Here is a 20,514-nt window from a genome sequence, read left to right on the forward strand (position 1 = left end):
GCTGGGGAAAGCTGACGGCAAATGAAGTCATTCTTGGTATGAATCTCAGGTTTCTTTGATTTTAATGATATCATGCGCTTTTCATTGGTATTTCCCGTTTGTGTTGTTAATTTTGTTGTTTCATTTTTTTCAGATTATGACATGTTTAAACTTGATTAGTAAGGGAAAGATTTTTATTTCAACACAGAATGATATATTTCATGAAACAAAATTTTGTACATGGAATTTTTGTGACAAATACATCACCAAACAAAACAAAACAAACAAAAGGGGTAGGGGAAACAACAGTCTCTTTATTTTCTCTTTTATTTGTAGAGGTCCTATTGTAAATTACAGCATAATATATATTTTGGCCTACGATGGATATTCAAATTTTGAAATTGTGTATCTAATGGTAATCAACTGATGGATAAATGCCTGCTCTGAGTATTATTCGTTCCAGAGCAGGCATGCTGACCTTGAAAGTTCAATGCATTAACCCATTCCATATGGGAACCTGGTGGTCTGTGTATTAAATCTATGGGGATTTCAGAATTCAGTACGGAATGGGTTGATATGGCATATAGAATTATGCTTGATTTGTTCTGCTCCTTTTGCTTCGTATTACATTTTACTAGCAACTTTGATTCATATTGATGACTTCTTGGAAAATACATAAATGAATGTTGTATTCTGTGACATGTTTTTCTGCAGTCTGGCTACATGTGGATCTTTCAATATATATTTTTGGTGGTATTTTCATTTAATTTGCAGATTTGCTTCAAGATGGAAAGGCTTACAACCCATTGAAATGCACAGCTCTCGTTTGCTTCATTTCAATGCAAGAAGGGTCTTCACCTCCTGTCACATCTTTCCTCATTCTATGGTTTCCATGGCAACTTAGTTTTATTCTCTGATTATTCTCTGAACAGAATTTCCATTCATTTTTGTACATTACTGAGTGTGTGAACATATATAGAGTTACGATATAGCTGCCAATGCTACCAATATTAGTAATTTTGGTAATTGGGAGAGAGACTTTTTTAACAATATAAGTGATCTGTTCATTCAAAGACATACAAGTTGTATATAACACAGTCACTTTCGGCCAATATTGTGCCAGTGTTTGTTCTTCAGTGCAATGTGCTGTAGGATACTGTATTGTATCACCCATTTCAACAATGCTGTTTTTTGTACATTTTTTTTTCCATTTTTTATTTTTTACATGCGGAATGATTCAGCAGTTTCACCATCTTGCAGAGGATGACACTGATGCTACAAGGATGTTTCCAAAATAATCCAGGCAAAACAGGCTTTAAAAAAAAAATTAGATTAAGGAAGAGTAGCCAAGATTCAGCACAGTTTCGTTAATGGTAAAGTTGCCTGACATTTTAGAATGACACTTCAAGTAAACTGAACATTTCAGTCCTGGAAGAGGTTAGTTATTAAGAACCTATCAATGACATCAGTGATAACCATGTTTGTCCTTCTTTGAAGCATTTAAGCTGTTTAAGCAGAAGTGTGTGTGTCCAGTGTGCTTGGTCAAACACGTTGGCCAAGTTACTTGTAGAACAGTTGGTGGTATGAGCAAGCAACAAACTGATAGAGAACTGATTAATCTTAAGGTTCTGCATTCATTCTTGGAAGAGTGTTGAGCAAATGGAAGTGTACCAAAATTATGTCAAACAAATTTTGTTGGACAGACATGAGATTTAAGACTTGTGGATGAGTCGTGTTAGGAAATGTGTGTCTTTGCCTCCATCTGCTACTGTTGCAAGACAATTTCAAAGTTCAATTAGTGTACTTCATTCTTGTACAGCTTCCAAATCACACTACGGGATGTAGTACATTTGCATAATGAAAATAATACACGAGATGTGATTGTGAACACCCATAACATGGGGTAGGAGTGTTACGAATGTACCTTCACTATGCAATAGAATGTTGATGACATGTTGTATGGCTTAGTTTGTGTACTCAGTATTGCATAAGATGTATATTTTAGATCAAGTTACTGTCAAACAGATCAATCTAGAGTGACTGCACCATATCAGTTTTTCCCATGTCTTCCAGCCGCTACATTGTATATGATACAGTGGAACCTTGTTTATACAAGGGTCTGATCAGCAGGATACCTGGTACCTGATATAGTGAGATGTCTGATATAACGAGGTAATTTGCAGGTCCCATTCCTTCTATATTCTTTTGTTTTTATACCTGATGTAACAAAATACCTGATATAATGAGGAAATTTCAGTGCTCATGGGCAGCTTGTTATAACAAGGTTCCCCTGTAGTAGTATATTTTTGTGTGTGTGTGTGTCTGACCCAATCCTCACAAAAACACGTAGCTAGGCTACGTCTGGATACAAATCTCTTTTGATGTATCATTATTACAAGATTTTCAGTGTACTCAAATATTTTGCTTATCATTCGTCATGGGCAATCATCAAGTAGCCTTGATAATGAAATTTAAAATTTGTGTATTTTTATTTTTTCTAATTTAAACATGATGGATTGAAAGCATTCCGAAATGAATCTTTTCTGGTGCTGGTTCACAATAGTGTTAACACTGACTGTAGTACAACATGATGCTGTGGCTAAGCCAACAGTGAAATGAATCATGGATCAAGTGTAGTGAGTTTGTATATTATATCTTCATTCAAGAACATTGTGTTAGATGTAGTGATACTTATCCATTATAATCCCCCTGTACTTAATAGCAGAATTAGCTGTAACTGGTTTCTCTCCTCCAGTAATATTAATTTGTGCTACATTTTCTCAGTGCAATCTTTGTATTAAAGAATCACAGTCTATAGTAACCTCTCTTGAAAAACATCAATTTCAAAATGTAGTTTCTACCTGTACAGCAGTCCATTATCTGGTGACTTTGACGACCAATCAAAGCCCAGCATTCAGTACCCATGTCTGAGTTCAAACAGCACTGCAGCTGCAAAGGACAGGCAATAATGCACACCACCATTCAAAGACATGTTTGTAGGAAATGAAAAGGAAGCCACAAATTGTCACCAGTTCAGCTCAAGTTTGTGAGATTTATTCATATGATCAGCAGAGAAAGGCTGCACAGGCATTAGTGCACAAAGCAATACAAATGTTCACAGTGACTGGATAGTATATCGCCTAAACCAATGAACCAGAGACTGGTAGACGGATGAGTATGCATAATCTTTCCTTTGATATGAAATAAGATAATGAAATGGTGCTGGGGAGAATGAATAATACATAGAGGGTCATTATATTAATGTTAAAAAGCAATCGACATTGCTCTTGAAGCTACATGCACATTCTTTTTTTTTTAATACTATAAACAAATGTTAGTAAGACACATAATATACTGATTTGTAAAGATACTAGGAAATTATGTAGCACAGGAATATGTGATTTGTCTTCAAAAGAAGGAATTACCTTGATAAAAAGGATGATTTAACGACAAACCAACTCCAACAGGACCAGGAGTTGTCGACATCCAGTCTACCTCGACAGATATTGTGTATCGACCCTCTGAGAGGAGTTACGAAACAATTGTATACTGTATCATGATTAAAGAACATGCATACCATCTTAATATCCAGTGTTATCTGCTCAACTTTGAATGAGTCAGTATGGTATCCACTGTGCCTTTAAATACAAGTGATATTATTGATAGCTACAGGCACTCAACAAATTTCATTGATATTCTGATGTCTGTATGTATTTATGAAAAGAATTTTGTAGCATGGTTGGTAATAAAGCTTTTCACAAACTTTGACATTATCAATGAAGCCTAGTCATATCTTGAAGTATTATCTGTCAGTAAAGCTGAGAACAAAAACATTTGTGAGAAATAAAGTGGAAATTATATGAATTTTTCACAGTTGGAAAGCATAAAGCTATATCTATAAGACTACAATAATACATAAAGCGACTATTTACACTAACTCGGCAAGCACAAACACACATACAGTAAAACAATAAAATTTCCAAATTCTAAAATAATTTTTTTGACAATAAAAATTCAAATTTCAGATATTAATGATGATTACAATTCCAGATAACTCTCATATTCCTACAAATTGATTAAGTTCCATTTTTATGTACACTTCTCAATATATATATATACATTATTATGTAGAAAAGAAGCTCAAATATTTGGTCCCCATAGAAATACTATATGATAGAAAATTCTAGTATAAATTTTACACCTTTAATACAGTCATGCTATATACCTAGAATGCCATCAAAGAAAAGTAACATAGAGATACATTGTGAAGTAACATTGCTTTATGCTGTCTACCATTCCACATATAAGTCATAAATTACAGTACATAGTACATACAATTCAGCTTGTTTGCTACAGTAAAATTGGGTGATAACCTTACATGTCTGAAGTGATCACACAAAATGATCCATCAATGTCTGCCCATCAATAACTCTTTGTGCATGTTGGTATGTTGTTTTTATTTAAATATTCCACAAGGAAAGCACTTGCACAAGCACTTTGAGCTCCATCAAAGGTAGACAGGTTGTCTTTGTACAGATGGGTTTTATATCTGCCATATAATTTGCCACTCTTGCTGAAATTATGTAAACATTTACAGCCGAAGGGGTGTTAAGTGTGTGGATGTATAAATGCCTTCAAACCTGGGCCCTGTGGCTAGAAACTTTGCATTAAAACGCAACTTGGAAAATCAAACACAAGTCCCCAAAATTGCCCGCAAGTATGCATTCAAACGCAAGTCTCTTCCAGCAACAAATCGCCAGGATCAAACACAAATTGTGGGTGATACTTGCATTTGATGAGAAATTGTGTTTAATCGCAAAATAAGTTTCTAGCAACAGAGCCTTGGATTGTTCCTAAAACACAGCAAGGGAACCATGGGTGCCTTCTTATCATGATAAATAGATGGTGGATTGTATGGAAACAAGTTTGTTAAGGGTATACCCAGGTGCATGTTTTGCAGGATGCTCTACGGTGTTAGTATACACATTTTGATGCAAGATCATGAAGTCCAATCTCTTGGAAAGAATTTGGGCTTGTAGGTCCACCACTTAATGGCAAAACAAACCACCAACAAACAAAGATTGCAGGTTAAAGAGGTCTGAATTTAAGATTTTAATATGTGGGGTGTGAGTGAGTATGTGTATACAATATGTGTGTGTGTGTGAGTGTGTGTGTGAGACCTGCCTAACACACTGAGACAAATGGATACCTTGCAGTGTAACTCTACGTTTAGTCCAAGGCACCAAGATACTAACCAAACTGTCCTTGCCGACAGTTATTTCATTTTAGGCCACAATAACAAGACTGAGTCCCTTTAAATCCTAGGAGAAAAGCTGTTTATGAGAAGATGGTTTTAGGGTGTACATGTGTGTTTGTATCTGATAGTATGTAGGTGCAGAATGGTTTGGTATTTTCAAAGTGCTCATATTTCACACTTCATTACTTTACTTCATAGATGTTCATTTTTGTCACTTGGGCAGTCCAAAATGATATTCAAACCTACATCAGACAGTACCAATAATCTAAAAAACAATCGTGTGCCAAACACTAAATTTGAATTTGAATTTGAATATCCTCTGACCCATTCAAGCAATGTAGAAGACTCTACTAAAGAGCCATAACATGTGCCAGTCAATTAACAAGTATGAAGAGTTGGAATATTTTAGCAAGTCACTATACCCTTACAATCTTCTCAACAGCTCATTTAATGAAGGCTTCATTTCATTAATACAAAATGTCTATCATTTTCTGAAGAAGAACATACATTTCCTCATGATGAATTGCATGACCCCTTGCATTCAGATTACCTACTTCATTAGAGCCCTGTTCAATATGCTCAGTTCAGTTCAGAACCTGGTTAAATATACCCTGGTTATTCTGCAGCTGCTATGTTTCTGTCATTATGAGGAAGTTTCTTTTTCCAAATACTAGTAGTAGGTCAGTACACCTCACATCAACTATAAAACTCATGTGTGCATTATTCACACCTCATCCACATGAGCTACATTTTGTAGCAAGGATACACAAAGATTTTGAACCTTTCCTTCTCTGCTGTACACATTAATATCTGTGGAGAAGGTTCTTGTATATAAGGCAGGTGTTTCCCCAACCTCTTCACATAAAGTTTAGACCATCAAAACATTGTAATGATATCAACCTTATACATCACGTTCATTCTTTGGTGGGGAAACTCACCCTAACAGCATGGGAATGAACTGAAATCTTGACATTATTCAGGTAGTGAGTGGCACTCACTGGACACATCTACACAATGCAGTACACCTATTCTGACCAATCTACTGGAAAGTGCAGTATCTATTCAGCTCCTACAGAATATGCTACATTTCCCACAAGCCACTAATAACAAAGAAACAATCCACGCAGAAGGCGCTAACATCTCTTTTCTATAAATATAAAATATGTATGATAGAAATAAGAAAATACATCTACTCTGTTGTCTCTATACAATATAAAATATATGATTCTGGGTCAAAGTAAACCCATCTGCACATTCAAATGTGCTAACTGCATTTCTGTACTTGTATGTGTATACACACCAAAAACATCGTAAATAGCAGTCTTCCAACTCCCAATCAATCAATGGAATACCTTGCCATTTGCTTGAATTTATATTCAACACTCCAGCCTTATAATGATTTACAACATCAAATACGACATAGCCTTTCGAGAATATGTTTGGGAGAATCAAATTGCCATCTCCCATACAACTCTTGAATAAAATTTGTGTGTGAAGCTAATGATGGAATAATTTCCAACCAGTTTCAACAACACTATATGGAATCATATACACAGGCTAATGCACTCTCTCCAACCCAGTACATAACATGATCCAGCCAGCGAAGGCAGCAGTGTCCACTACTTCTCCAGATACAATCGTAATGATGAATCAATGAATATCAGTTTCAAAGGCATTCCTTTGATTAGAACCGTATGGTACCAATCCAAAACCAGGTCCCTCCTTCCCCAGGTCCCTTTTGAAAAAAGTTCCAATGAAACCAGAACACCACTCTTAGACTTCTCCATGACATCACTTTGTGTGGATAGGACTTGGTCTAACATGCATCACAAGAATGGACTGATTTGTATGTGTGTGTGTGTCTATGGGTTCCTATCAAAATATCATATTGAGTGTCAAACTACCGATTATTATAGAAGTAGAAATTTTCTCACATTTTGCGCAACCAGAAGCTAACACAAAAATAAAAGCCCGCGAATATTTTTGCATGCCATATGTTCTTAATGTCCTGATTTCGCAAATTAAAAGCATGCGAAATCCATCTTACCTGGCCGAGCGTGAAATATTACTCGTGCGAAAATATCCACTTTACAGTAGTGCCCTAATCAACTCACTTGATGATATAATCTTCATATCTTTTGTAAATGTTCCAAATCAGCAATGTGTAAACGATGTTAAGTTTGATACATTGCAAATGTGGATAGTTTTACGCAAGAACTAAAAATCAACTGACAAAAGAATGGAGTTGACTTTTGATTTTTCTTTGGTTTTTTCAGATAATTAACAACTGATTTATGAAAGCATCCAATCCTATCATTACCTAAAACATCTCAATAGGGTACCTATGAAAGTATCACTACTGAATCAGACTGATAAATCTGCTTTTGTGACCTGCAAAAAAAAAAAAATGATAATAACTCACTAAAAGAACAAACCACACACACACACATATTAGTTATCTTTGCCAATCCATGGAAACACGGTCCTTCAGTGTATCTAAAAGAATGTAAAGGCAGGAATGTGCCATCAAGTCTTTTGTGCTTTTGACCTCAATAACCAATAAAGAGAAACCTTTAATGCCTTGATACATTCATAACTGATCAGAACCTGGTGAAACAGTACTACAAGCCATGAAAAGTTAGGTAATTGAGTTCTAATCAATGGCACATGGCAAAAAAATTCATACATACTATAAAATTCAGTTAGTAAAAACAAGCAAACAAACAAACAAACAAACAAACAAAAACACTCTCCATAGAAAATGATTTTTTTCCCTTTACTTTTCCACCCTTATGAGTTTGCCCCAAATCTCTATTTTTTAGTTTTTTTATACCCACATTTTGCATGATTTTATACAGAACCACGCTTGAAGAGAGAAAGCATGTCCACATATCTATATGTCTATTGTGAGGTCATGGAGAACGAACTTTCCTTTTCTCAATATGGCAATCAGCTTTGATGTTCAGGTATTGATCTGAGGTCCCTACAGCTATCAGCAGATTAGTGTTTGTGGAACACAGTTTGGTTAGCAGGAGCTAGTCTAAGATATGGACAGTCTGAATTTGAGACAAATGCCTGCAAATATGTCCATGTATCTAGTCCACACATGTCACATCTGTTGAGAACTGTTTTGACATTTCTCATCCTCATGCCTGTGTACTCCATATATGCAGACAGCAGACACAAATCAATGACATACATTACAAAGTATCCAAGACAATATTACACAAAGCTAAAACCACCTGAAACATTAGGAAAGCCTATCAATTTCTGTCGAGACATACACTAAAAGTACATCAATCACTGTACTACAGAGATACATGCAAACTTTGCTATTTGTCCCAAGGATGTGCCTCATTCGATTTACATATTTTCCAATGTGATAAAGTCTGAATACAGAAGTTACATACAGGGTGGAAGACAAAACCTGATTATTTCATATTCAGCACCTTGTGCCTTATTTCACTTCCTTCCTAGGTCATTTGAAATGAGGCAATAGCAAATAATTTTGTTTTCCTTAGTGCTCGGTTAAGTAACTACGTCAATCAAATACAAATATGACTATAATTCTTGTTCATGTACCTGATAGAGACCAAACTTTGTTTTTGCATATTATGCTCACTGTGATATCCCAAACAATTAGTTGTATTTCAAAGGAGCACTAAAACATTAGCAGAATCATTTTATGTTCTCAACATGACTATCTCGTATCATATTTGACTGAGTATTTACTGCACAGTAAAGTTCTGGCTAGTTTGTGAAAAGAAGAAGAAAGGAGAAGGAGAAGGAGAAGAAGAAGAAGAAGAAGAAGAAGAAGAAGAAGAAGAAGAAGAAGAAGAAGAAGAAGAAGAAGAAGAAGAAGAAGAAGAAGAAGAAGAAGAAGAAGAAGAAGAAGAAGAAGAAGAAGAAGAAGAAGAATGCTAGTGCTTGTGACAACAATTACATGTAATAGTCCTGATTTCATGTCATTCAGTGTTGGTTCACTGAGTGTTAGTTGTTACAGCTGTAAACAAGTGTCCCATGCTGTGCCAATGAGTTAGCATGAATTGGTTTTAAACTGACTCACCATTCAAAGCCTCTAAAATTCAGGGGAATGACATACTATACCATCTCAAATACTCCAGATTACCACCTTTTGCACTTTCGCTACCAAAACAGGGTATCAGTAATATGACATCCTCTACACACAGACTGCTATTGTGAGTACACATTTTGCTGATATAAACGGCATCCCCTGTTTCTGACGGTCTTCTGTTTTTGGCCCAAAAAGTGCAGTTAATGTGGTAACCACAATTTATGCCTTAATCAATAGTCAATATTCAAGTAAATATACTGGTTCACTATGACTAGTGAAGCAGTTACCAAGCATAATGTTTGCAAAATTTATGGCACAATGACTGCATTCATAAAAATGATGCCTTCGTTGACACTTAGTATGCATCTGTAGCTGAGGCTATGTTTGCGTACATGCACACAAACACAGAATGCCATATTTGCAATAACAACATCGATAAAATATGGCATCAATGGAAACTTGTGACGCATCAATATGTCATTCAGATTTGGATGACTGTGATCACCTGATCCATCTGAACCTGCTTTTTCTCCAATTACAAATCAAAAAGTGGAACTGCATCCCACAAAACTTGCATAGAGCACTTTGTCAAAAAAAAAAAACCACAAAACCTTGTTCTTGGGCTAATCTATGGCGAGAGTTTACTTTTCATCCCAGATATTTTTAGCCACAAAAATCAAGATATCTGGAAGCCCTCAAACCATGTCATTTTCATTCCATTACACAAAACATAGAGAGAAAAACCTCGGAAGTGAACAATGGAAACTAATGAGACAATTTTGGATTGGGGCAGCAGAAAATATATGAAATGCATTACAAATATACAGCACTTCATTCTAGCGCTAGGCCATTAATTATTTGGTTTAGAAGAATGAATTCGATGATATGTGTCCGACTTCTTTCAATGTACTATTTCATCATCAATCTGTCTTTCTCAATAACCATTTAAGGCACTTTCAGACTCGTCACAATCCCATAAGAAATGATATTGGAAACAATGATAAACTAGCATCAGTTTCTCTTAAAGGGAACTTCAACACTAACTTGCAGACATTAACCTCGTAAAAATGTCAGCCAGTAGTTAAGTATTCATCATCTATCATGATTTGACAGATATCAGTACTTCACCAGAATTACGAGTCAGTGCAAACTGCATTTTTGATTTTTGGAAAAGGTTTATGCAGTAATCAAGTTTGTTCACATTGTGACACATACACACAAAAAAAAATCATAATCATTATCACACAGGTCCATGTCAGTTCAATCCTCATTGTTTTTCAATGTCCTTAAAAACCAATTTTACAAACAGGCCAAGTTTTATCAAGGAAACAAGGTTTTTTTTTGTGCACTGAACAAATGATTACTTAAATTCATTTGATGATAATTACATGTGCCTTTTACATTAGCAAGATAAAATGGTAATTTGAAATAGACTTTTCTACACCAAAACTCTGTTGAAAATGGAAATTATTTAATTTGTCATTAGCATAGATTTTAAACAATGAATTAATTCTTTTAAAGTTGATGTGTTGAAATGAATATATTGTGCACATCTTCTTTAACAAAAAAAAAAAAAAAAATCTTGAGCTTTCCTAAATGTGCCACAAAAGATCAATCCCAAGTGTCAAGCATTATTATGAAAGACAACTGCCAATCCTGAAGAACATTGCTCTTTCAGAAGCCACATCCCCATATCTGCTTCGGAGAAACATCACTTCTTGGCAATAGCTTGAACTCACAGAGTGATAACCTCAAATGATTTATTAAACAACAATTCACAGATAGATCATCTAATGATGCAATACCATTCATGTTCTCATCAAATGGACAAGTAGATTTTTGCTAATAGGAAAAGATGAAGTTGGATGATGGCTGCACTGTAAGAGTTTGTCTCATCACAGAGTCATGCTTGACACATACAGAAAACAAATGAGAAACATCACATTTGTTCCAAGTTACTTCAATGCTAGTCTATGATAGAGTCATTCAATCAACCAAACAACCAATTAATCAATCAACAATACAAGATTCCTCAACATACATATGCAACAGAAATACATGCCATGTTATTGCTTGCATTCAAACCACATACAATTGTAAATACTGATTTGGTTCCAAGTGCAATCTTTTACACCGCAATGATAGAAGTCAGGTATTTCATCTAACCAATCAATAAATGAAAAACTCCAATTTTATCTATAGACCATAGTATATAAGAAAGAGTAGTGAATTCAAACTCACTCAAACAGTAAACTTACAAAGTGTCCCTCCTCTTTATCCTCATTGTCAACCATCATCTTTCCTGTCTGGTCTGCAGGTTGGAGAAGCATTGATACACCAGCATATTTTTCTTATTACTTTCCTCTCTGTGTAACAATGTCCTTCAGTTATCATCATCCCATCCTTTGCTGTTTCTTGCCACTGCGAGTAATGGATAATCAGTTATAAGTTAACTTCAAACGATGACACACAAACATTGACACACAAACGCACACATACTCCCTTGCAAACATCACCAAAACTTATTAGTACAATATAAAAAAATGAGTTCTGAGGTGAAATCATGACGCCAGCCCTGACAGGGTCACTCTTAGGTTCTCGGGAGTCCTGAAATCACGTAGCAGATGGGTCCTCACTGATGGTTGGTAAATGGGGATGGTGGGGGTGTGTCATAGCCCCTGCTGGCTGCTGGTGCATTGTCCTTGGTACTGTATGGAGCATTAGGGGCAGGGCAGGCTGAGACCCTGGATATTGCACAGCATAATACTCCGGGAGGGTGCTAGTAGAGCTCACATGTGGCTGTTGGACAGAGTGTGGATGCGTGGAAGGTTCTAGAACTGAAGAGTACTCGCAACCACCACCCTGAGATACAATCCGCAACTTGGGTATACCGGCAGTCATCGTCTGCCCTTCCAGTGTTGGGGTATTCTGAGTCTGGGTTTCATAGCCAGAATCTTCAGGGGATCCTTCAGAGGATATCTTAGTTGGTTCAAATGCTGGCATTGGAAGGGTTGGTGAAAATCCTAGGGAGTCTGAGCTTAGGAAAGGCTCAACTTTTCCTGGGGTCTGTCTACCATAGCTGGGAAGCTGCTGGCCTGAAGGAGCAGCCGTGGCAAGCGAGGTTGAGGTGGTGGTGGCGAAGGAGAGGGAAGTTAGCGTGGTAGTGGGAGGGTGCAGGAGTGGGTTGATGAAAGGTGTCTGGGTGGTGCTGCTCTCCTGGGAAGACCCCTGGGAGTGGGTGCTCTCGCTGGAGCTGCTCCGGGTCTCTGTTGAAGAGTCCTTCTTTTGTTTACGCCGCTTTGCGAGGGGAGCGTTGGAGACATCTGTGAGGAGGAATCCCTCTCGCTGGGCAGTGTGGAAGGCGCGCATCGTGGCCTTTACTCGTCGCTGTATGGAGGCACATGAACTCAGGACATCAGGAGTCATGAGTGGGGTTGAAGAAGAAGAGATCTGGCCCTGAATCCACTCATTCTGTGCTAGGTCTGTGGTGGTCATTCGCCTCATTGGATCAACAGTGAGAAGACCTAGAAAGGGAAGGCACAGAGCAAGATAGAAAGATGCCACTGTTACAAATCATGCTATCAGATTCTGAGAAAATGCCAGATACTTGATTACCACATGAAACACAATCATGTTTTATTTCCCATATTCCTACTCACTTTAAAATGGAATACCAACATGTAGGGCCTACCATCCTAATGACACATTTTCATAATTACTTAATTCACCATTTTTTTATTTATTATTTATTTTTGGGGGGTTAAATGTCTTTAATTGGTGCATGTATCCTGAAGTGCAGTACCCAGTATGCCTTGAAAAGTTATGTATTCACAAAATGCAATCAGATTTAAGTCTTTCAGTCTGTTGTTTTGGATATGCCTTACTACATTTCTGTCACCCAAATTACAGGTCAAAGTTGCTGAGTACAATTAAAAGATGTTGCATACAAAATAGGTTTTAAGCCCTGCTCAGCACATACATACACAACAATCTAAGGGTATTCAATGACAAAAAATCAGAAACACAAAATTTACTGTACACGGCATATATTTTGTGAAATGGAATTGGTGGAATTTGCAACATCGAACCACTTTGATGGAATGAATGAGAGACATAGTCAGTTTTCAAGAGAAAAGCTAGGGACTTCCTACTTTGGAGATAGTATGCAATGCATTTGTCTAACAGGTTAAAAAATTTTCACGAGTTGTTCACTTAGCAAATATCAGTCCACTCAAGAGAAAAAAAATTTAAACAAGAACACCCCAAAATATATCTCATTTACAGTATTGTCCGTTGTGATTTGTGTGTGTGTGTGTGTGTGTGTGTGTGTCTGTGTTATTTTTCCTTCTCTCTCACAATGTGCAGAAACTGAACTGTACAGCAATAAAGTTGAAATTCCTATTTGGGGTTTGGTTGTTAATCTGCTTTTGTTCTCTTTGTTAAGTTAGAGACCCTAGCTCAGCTCTAAGAAGTATGCTTGCCTTTGATCAAGTCCTTGGCAGCGGTTGAGACTGACTGCCACTCCTCTCCATCAAAGGAGAAATCGCCATGTTTGATCCTCTTCATGATCTCTGAGGCACTGTTGTTGCTGCTCACACTAGAGGCCTGGAAGGGAACCTTGCCCGACAGCATAGTGTACTGCACAGTGATGATCAGACAAAGACGCACATCAGCTTCATAATCATCTTTACACGTACTAGCCACTTACTAACACCTCAAAATGGTTGAATGCTTTGACACTATAAAAAAGATTAGGCTTATCTTAACCCATTGGTAACTGAACCGCCCGAAAGCACCTGTCTTATTACTCCCTAAGCCGTCTGTCCACTTTTCTATAGTTCTATGCTTTACCATTTTTATTGTTTTCATATAGAATAATATAATTACGTAATTTGAAAGAGGTCAAACGTCAACACAAGTATGTCAGAATTATTTCTGTGACACGACATTCTCTTGGTAAAGTCTTAATAGGCTTTCAGATAAACATAACTTACAATAGACAAAAATAAAGATGCAGTGAGCTATTTTACATAATTTAGAAAGTTGTCAAAATGAGAGTAATATGGCTGTACCTTCTAGGGCACCATAGGCCATTATGTATGGATCTTTCGTTGCTCAAGGGTCACGTCAGATCTCAAACATCTCACAGAAAGAATTTTCCCAGGGAAATTGTTTTGAATGAATACCAGAGATTAATGAGAATTTGAATTAGATTCAACTTGAACTTTGATGACACTTTCAGCAGTGAAGTAAATCTACAATTACTACCAGAAAGAAAATCATGCAGTTCTCAAGCAATTGCATGTGATATCAAAGGGATACTGTACTTCAGACGATCATCCACTTACATACGTTTTTGCAATCATTCACCGTTTTTAAGTTCCTGTGCACTAAAGGTTGTGATAGTTTATATATCATTCTGCTTAGGAGAAATTTCCAGGAACACCTGCTCTCACCAGTATGACCCCAAGACTCCAGACATCACATGAGGCATCATACTCTCCATCCTGCTCATAGGTTCTCTTCAGGACCTCTGGAGCAGCAAAGTGCAGGGAGAAGCAGGGAGTCTTCAGCGGCTGGTTGCTATTGGTGATCCTGGCGAAGCCAAAGTCAACGATCTTAAGCTCGGCGTCATCAGAATCGTCAGTGAAAAGAATATTCTGTGAGGAGAAAGGGTTAGACAAAAGTCTGAGCTAAAAGTTATGCTGCTCCAAAAATTAGCCTTTTATATCCTCCTGCTACCAGTAACTCTCTTTGGAACATACTCTTCTAAAAATGAAGTAATATGATATTCTGTTTATAAATTTCATTCAAAGCTCTTGGTTTCTCATCAAATTATCAACAAATTTGGTCTCTCTAAAAACTCAAGTGGATAACATTTTTCTTGTCCATGGCAGCTGTTAGAAAATTTGAGGGTAATATCATCAATTAATTAAAACTTTGGGGTAGTAATTTGGCAGTCTCACAGACAAAACATTTTGGATGAAAAGTCTTGCTGTCAAGCAGGATTCGGATTGTGCCTGTGATCATATTTCACATGATTCTTGGTGCTACACTGAAAATAAATGTGACAATATTGCTCATTTTGGACAGTGTAGCACTAATCATACTTGATTATTTCTTCATTAACTGGAGTCATCCCCATAAAATCAAGTTTGCTTTTTGTTTGAAGACAAGAATTCATCCATCAACTTTGACTGACATAACAGAACACTGTAAGCTGCATCCTGAACATATGATAATTCATAGCTGTACTCTTAAAGCAAGTAACATACAAAATCATCGACTGAAACATGACCCCCATCCCCCTCCTTAAAATCCTTAATGTAATAAAACCACACTATCATGCACTAAGCTAATAGCTGGTGGTAATTCTTGTCGCACTTGCCATCTCGGGAAAAGGCTCGTTAAATCTAACAACCTTTTGGGAGTGAAAGTTATAAGACTGAATTGAACATACCTCTGGTTTCAGGTCGCGGTGGACAATCCCACGGTCGTGCATGTACTCAACGGCAGAGACAAGTTTCCTCATGATGGTGCTGGCCTCACACTCATCAAAGTACTTCTTCTTGCGTATCCTACCCAACAGCTCACCACCCTTGCACAACTCCATGATGATGTATGTGTGCAGCTGCAGAGACAAAAATACACACAAACTGCTCAAAGAACAACTGCTGACCATTATACCCTGTGCAACATTCCCCACTAGCATAAAAAGCTAGTCTACATGTTACTCTGCCGGCATCAGTTTATTTTCAACCAAATTGAAGTATGCAATTCTACAGTTGTACCTGTTAGACCTCACATGACTTCTTTTGGGGAATAAAAGTGATCACAGCACAATCACAGCACATTACTCCCATGGGAAAGGCATAATATGCATGAAAGTCATTCACAGCATCGTGAGGCAGGTATGTAAATCCTCTACGATGTTTTCTATGACAGCAACCTGTTTGAGACACTGTCCAATCTTCTCCAATTACCATCGCCACTCCCCTAAAATTATAGGAAGATAGACAGATAAACAAAGAAACATGCATAAAAGTGTTTAGAAAAAATAATAATAAAGACAGAAATAATCAAAACATGATATAAATACAGAGGGAAATTTCGAGCTGAAAATGTAAACGAATTAAGACAATGAATATTTGCGAAGTTCTTGCTATCAGCAGGTCATATCCTTGTCCCTATAATTTATGGCAAAGAACCACTTCAAATACAAGTAGAGTAGCAGTAGAGAGTAATTCCAGTCTTACGTGGTCTTTGAAGTCTTCTTTGAGAGCCACAATGTTTGGATGTCTCTGACACAGCTGGAGTGTGGTGACCTCCTGGGTACAGTCCACTCTACGACTGACGATCTTCACCGCATACTCCTGACCAGTCTTCTTGTGCTTACATCTCCTGTGGGACCACAAGGATAGGAAAGCAAAAAGAGTCAAGTATGCTTCCCTCATCTTATCACTGAAATCACTGGCCGTATCATAAAAGTAGGGATATTAATGACCCTAGGGCGAGAACTTATTGATCCAGGGGGGTGTTTCACAAAGCTGTTACAAACGCCTAAGGATTGGTGATCAGTTCTTGTGCTGAATTATAAGTATAACACATCAGAACTGATCACCAGTCATTCTTAAGTCGTTTGTAACTTTAAGAACAACTTTATGACACCCCCCCCCCCCCCCCCCCCCCCCGGGTTGGGAAGTTCAGTACTCCTTGTTGTCTATCACACTTTTACGCATGCACTGTTGTTTTATTGCTGCATCATCCATCACATATTACTTTACTTTTCAGAGACAATTCTCCCTTTAATACAATTATTGCTTTACTTATTTGACACAGCACAAACATGAGTCAGACATCACATCCAAGACAAACAACATCCATATCAGGGTTTAAGATCAAACTAAGCTGCTCAAAGCTTGCCAAAATGGTAACTATAATACATTAAACTTCGGTTCAAATCACAAGATGCCAATATGTACATGTATCTGTATCATAGAGCACAATGCACACACTTTAATAACATCACATCTATCTACCAACGCTTGTCTACTTCAAACAACACAAACCTTATTAGATACACAAGGCACATGCTTTGCTGAACAATAATTTTCAGTTGAATTTTAAATGTTACTACTAAACCATAAGTATTCGACTGTATCATCGACTACTTACTTCATTTAGAGTAATTCAAAATTATGACATAATTGAAGCATTTGCAGAGGGACTGGTGAGTATAGAATATTGACAAAATAAAATATTTCATCAGCAGATTACAGGGACTACTGGTTGGGGAGGGGAGTCATGTTTTGAACATTCCTAAGCGAGATAATGAGAAACCTCTTATGAAATATCAAAGAGCATGTAATTTCAAGAAGGATTCAACGTTTATTTGATGAAAATTGGCGTTCGAATGGCTGAGATATCCAAAAAAGTGATAATGATAAAAGGTGACAGGCCACGCCTTTTATCAAGATCTCTGTTTCACCTTGTTTTTGGACATCTCAGCCATTTCCAAACTGATTTTCATCAAATAAACTTTAGATACCCCTTAGAATTGCATGCTCTTTGACATCTCATAGAGTGGTTTCTGAATATCTCGCAAAACGTTAAAGTTAAATCCTCACCTCAACCAGAATGTACACACCCTTTAAATTCAAAAGACAGCAAGAGTGTGACTCACCTACACACAGAAAAGCTTCCATCCCAAGTGGAGCAGATTTCATGTCCAGCTCATAATACTTGTTAAAAGGTGAATCCTGTAGATAAACACAATGTACAAATTATGCAACTAAAGCCTTGATACCTGATTCATTTTACACGCTAATAGTGATAATGATTTTCAACAGTCAAAATTTCCACACAAACTCATTAATGGCATCAACAATCAGAAGAATGCTTTCATGAACTTTAAATTTGCACAATAGAACAAGAATAATGAATTGCCAGTTTTCAAATTGCTTTCATTTGCTTTGATGCACAAGGATGAATTAGTAGATTATAGCACAACTCTGGAACAAAATGTGAAATTGAACAAAAAATGTCTTAAAACAGAGTCAAGGAGTAATCACATATCAATCCGGGTCAACAGAAGTACATACTTTTGCAAAATCCCTTTTATTACAACCTTTAATACTGACAGATATAATTTCCAAAAGAACTGCTATTTCACTAAGCCATTGTGTTCTGTCAAGGACCATCATTAAAGGGCTGTTACCTGTGATATATTACTTCAAGCTAACTTGAACTTTGCACTTGTTTGGAGATGGTAAAGCATAGAGGAACCATAAATTTAACCACAGTAATAAAAAGAAAGAAAGAGAAAGCTCCCACTCTGGTATCTAGCTTCCGGTGCTGTCTAGCACTTGAAACATTAATCAATTAATGTATGATTTGATCACGTAACTAGGAAGGATACATCACATGATGCACCATGATGTACCCCAGGGTACCATCAAACCCCAGGGCACCGTGTTGTATCATCTCCATCTCATGTTCGTAAGATGCTGTACATACTACCACTATGGAGGTCAACAACTAGTAGTCAGCGATAATGATCCCAATGCTTATTAAGCCCTGTTTTTAATCTTTTGACCACAATTACATTAATAATAATCATGATCCTTTTGCCACAACTTTTTTTAAAAACAAGTTATTACAATTTTAGCAGTAATTTAGAATGAGATCATTTCAATCCACAACCTTTTCCCATGATTATTTATTTTATGTCTTCCATGGATTGGTAACGCATAGTGTGGTGCTGCTGCCTACAGAGTGTGACACTGAGATCACTGGTGTAGTGTGTGATGAGCAGCATTGATGTTAAGATGCTATTGCACTGTTGAGCTCATATTTGCACCAAAATGTTCTTCCATAAAGCACTAGAAATTATACTTTCACCCATTTTTGGCAACCCAGGGTACAGTGCTAAAAATTAATAAATAATTCAACAAAATGGCAGATTTTTTCTTGGTACCCAAGAGTATCAAAAACTGCATCATATGTGGCAGCATATGAACATTGACACCTTCAGACATTAACTCTTAATGTGCCAGGCCCAAAACCCCTAACGTGCCAGAGGTTTCTACCTAACGCCAGAACGTTTCGAAACTGGACTAACAATGAAATTTAAAACTGCCATATCTCTGAAACTATTGACTTTTTTTAATTGAGTTCTACACAACATATATCAAGAAATGTTTGTTCTTTCGTGTCATGCAGTCAGTTTGCCACAATATTTATCTGAACCTGAAATATTGCAGAAATAATTGATACATAAAAAAAATTATTAGAAATGTTTGTGTAGTATGGAAAAAAAGAGTCAATCTTGTTTTTTCTTCAATGGAACGCTCCCTTGACTCTGTGAGAAAGTTTTAGAGCAACATCTCCTCTTTCAATGATAACAAAATTGTCTTCTAGAATTGTATGATTCCAAAGATACTAGCAGTTTATTTTGTCTTGGCAATTTCTCTTTCTGCCTGAGTAATTCATTCCCAAATCTGAGTCCTTCAGTCCCAGATCCTGTATTTGAAACTAAAGTAATTGTCCCGGGCCCTGGAATAGTGTCTTTTGTCCACCTGAGAAGGAAGAACCTGCTAATCCTCCTTTTGTCCAAGCGGACTGCGGGCGGGCGTACTCAATTGAAATCGGCAGGCCTTTGTCCACGCGCAATTCCTATGCTAGCGTGGGGACGATTAGTTACATTCACCAAAACAAAAGGATGAAAGACTTGACCGACGGACGAAAGCTGACCCTCTTTGAGGGACAAAATCAAAGCAGCTTCCCGCAGGACAGTATCCAAGCGGAACAATGCGAGTGGAACCGCATAGACATTACACGCGATTCAATAGCATACACACGCGTGGTTTACCTATGAGACTTTTGATCCATACACATCTCGCAGAGGGTGCGCCTGCTGCGAAAAAAATACATCTAACTGAAAAATCGTGTATTTACTCAAAATTTTCCAATGTAAGCATGCTCATATTTTTAGTGGAAACGATAGCTATGCTAATCAGCTACCAGTACATATCATTGGCAGTTGCTTGGTGTAACACATTACGGTACCACAAGAACTTAAATGATCAATGCTTTTCTTGCTCTTCTTAGTCGCCGATCGGCGACCATGGCACGTTAGGACTAAAGTCGCTGTTCGGCGACCATGACACATTAAGAGTTAATATGGACTCGCCTACAGGGGGAT

The 20,514-nt window shown here is 37.2% G+C and overlaps 1 protein-coding gene across 1 annotated transcript in view; it reads right to left on the minus strand.

Annotated features, from left to right (window-relative positions):
* Positions 1–5,836: 5,836 nt before the first annotated feature.
* The window catches only part of LOC139710475 (ribosomal protein S6 kinase alpha-5-like), an 82,987-nt gene continuing 68,309 nt past the window's right edge, over positions 5,837–20,514 (minus strand). The window contains 7 exon segments of the mRNA XM_071622391.1: positions 5,837–12,835; positions 13,793–13,949; positions 14,768–14,971; positions 15,772–15,942; positions 16,568–16,712; positions 17,995–18,016; positions 18,019–18,070. Coding sequence (XP_071478492.1) covers positions 11,925–12,835; positions 13,793–13,949; positions 14,768–14,971; positions 15,772–15,942; positions 16,568–16,712; positions 17,995–18,016; positions 18,019–18,070 — 1,662 coding nt within the window. The 3' untranslated portion in view covers positions 5,837–11,924.

The sequence above is a fragment of the Diadema antillarum genome, unplaced genomic scaffold (genome assembly GCF_040938485.1).
Source record: "Diadema antillarum isolate AM-2024a unplaced genomic scaffold, OU_Dant_1.0 seq00001536_RagTag, whole genome shotgun sequence".
In the NCBI taxonomy this organism is placed as follows: Eukaryota; Metazoa; Echinodermata; class Echinoidea; order Diadematoida; family Diadematidae; genus Diadema; species Diadema antillarum.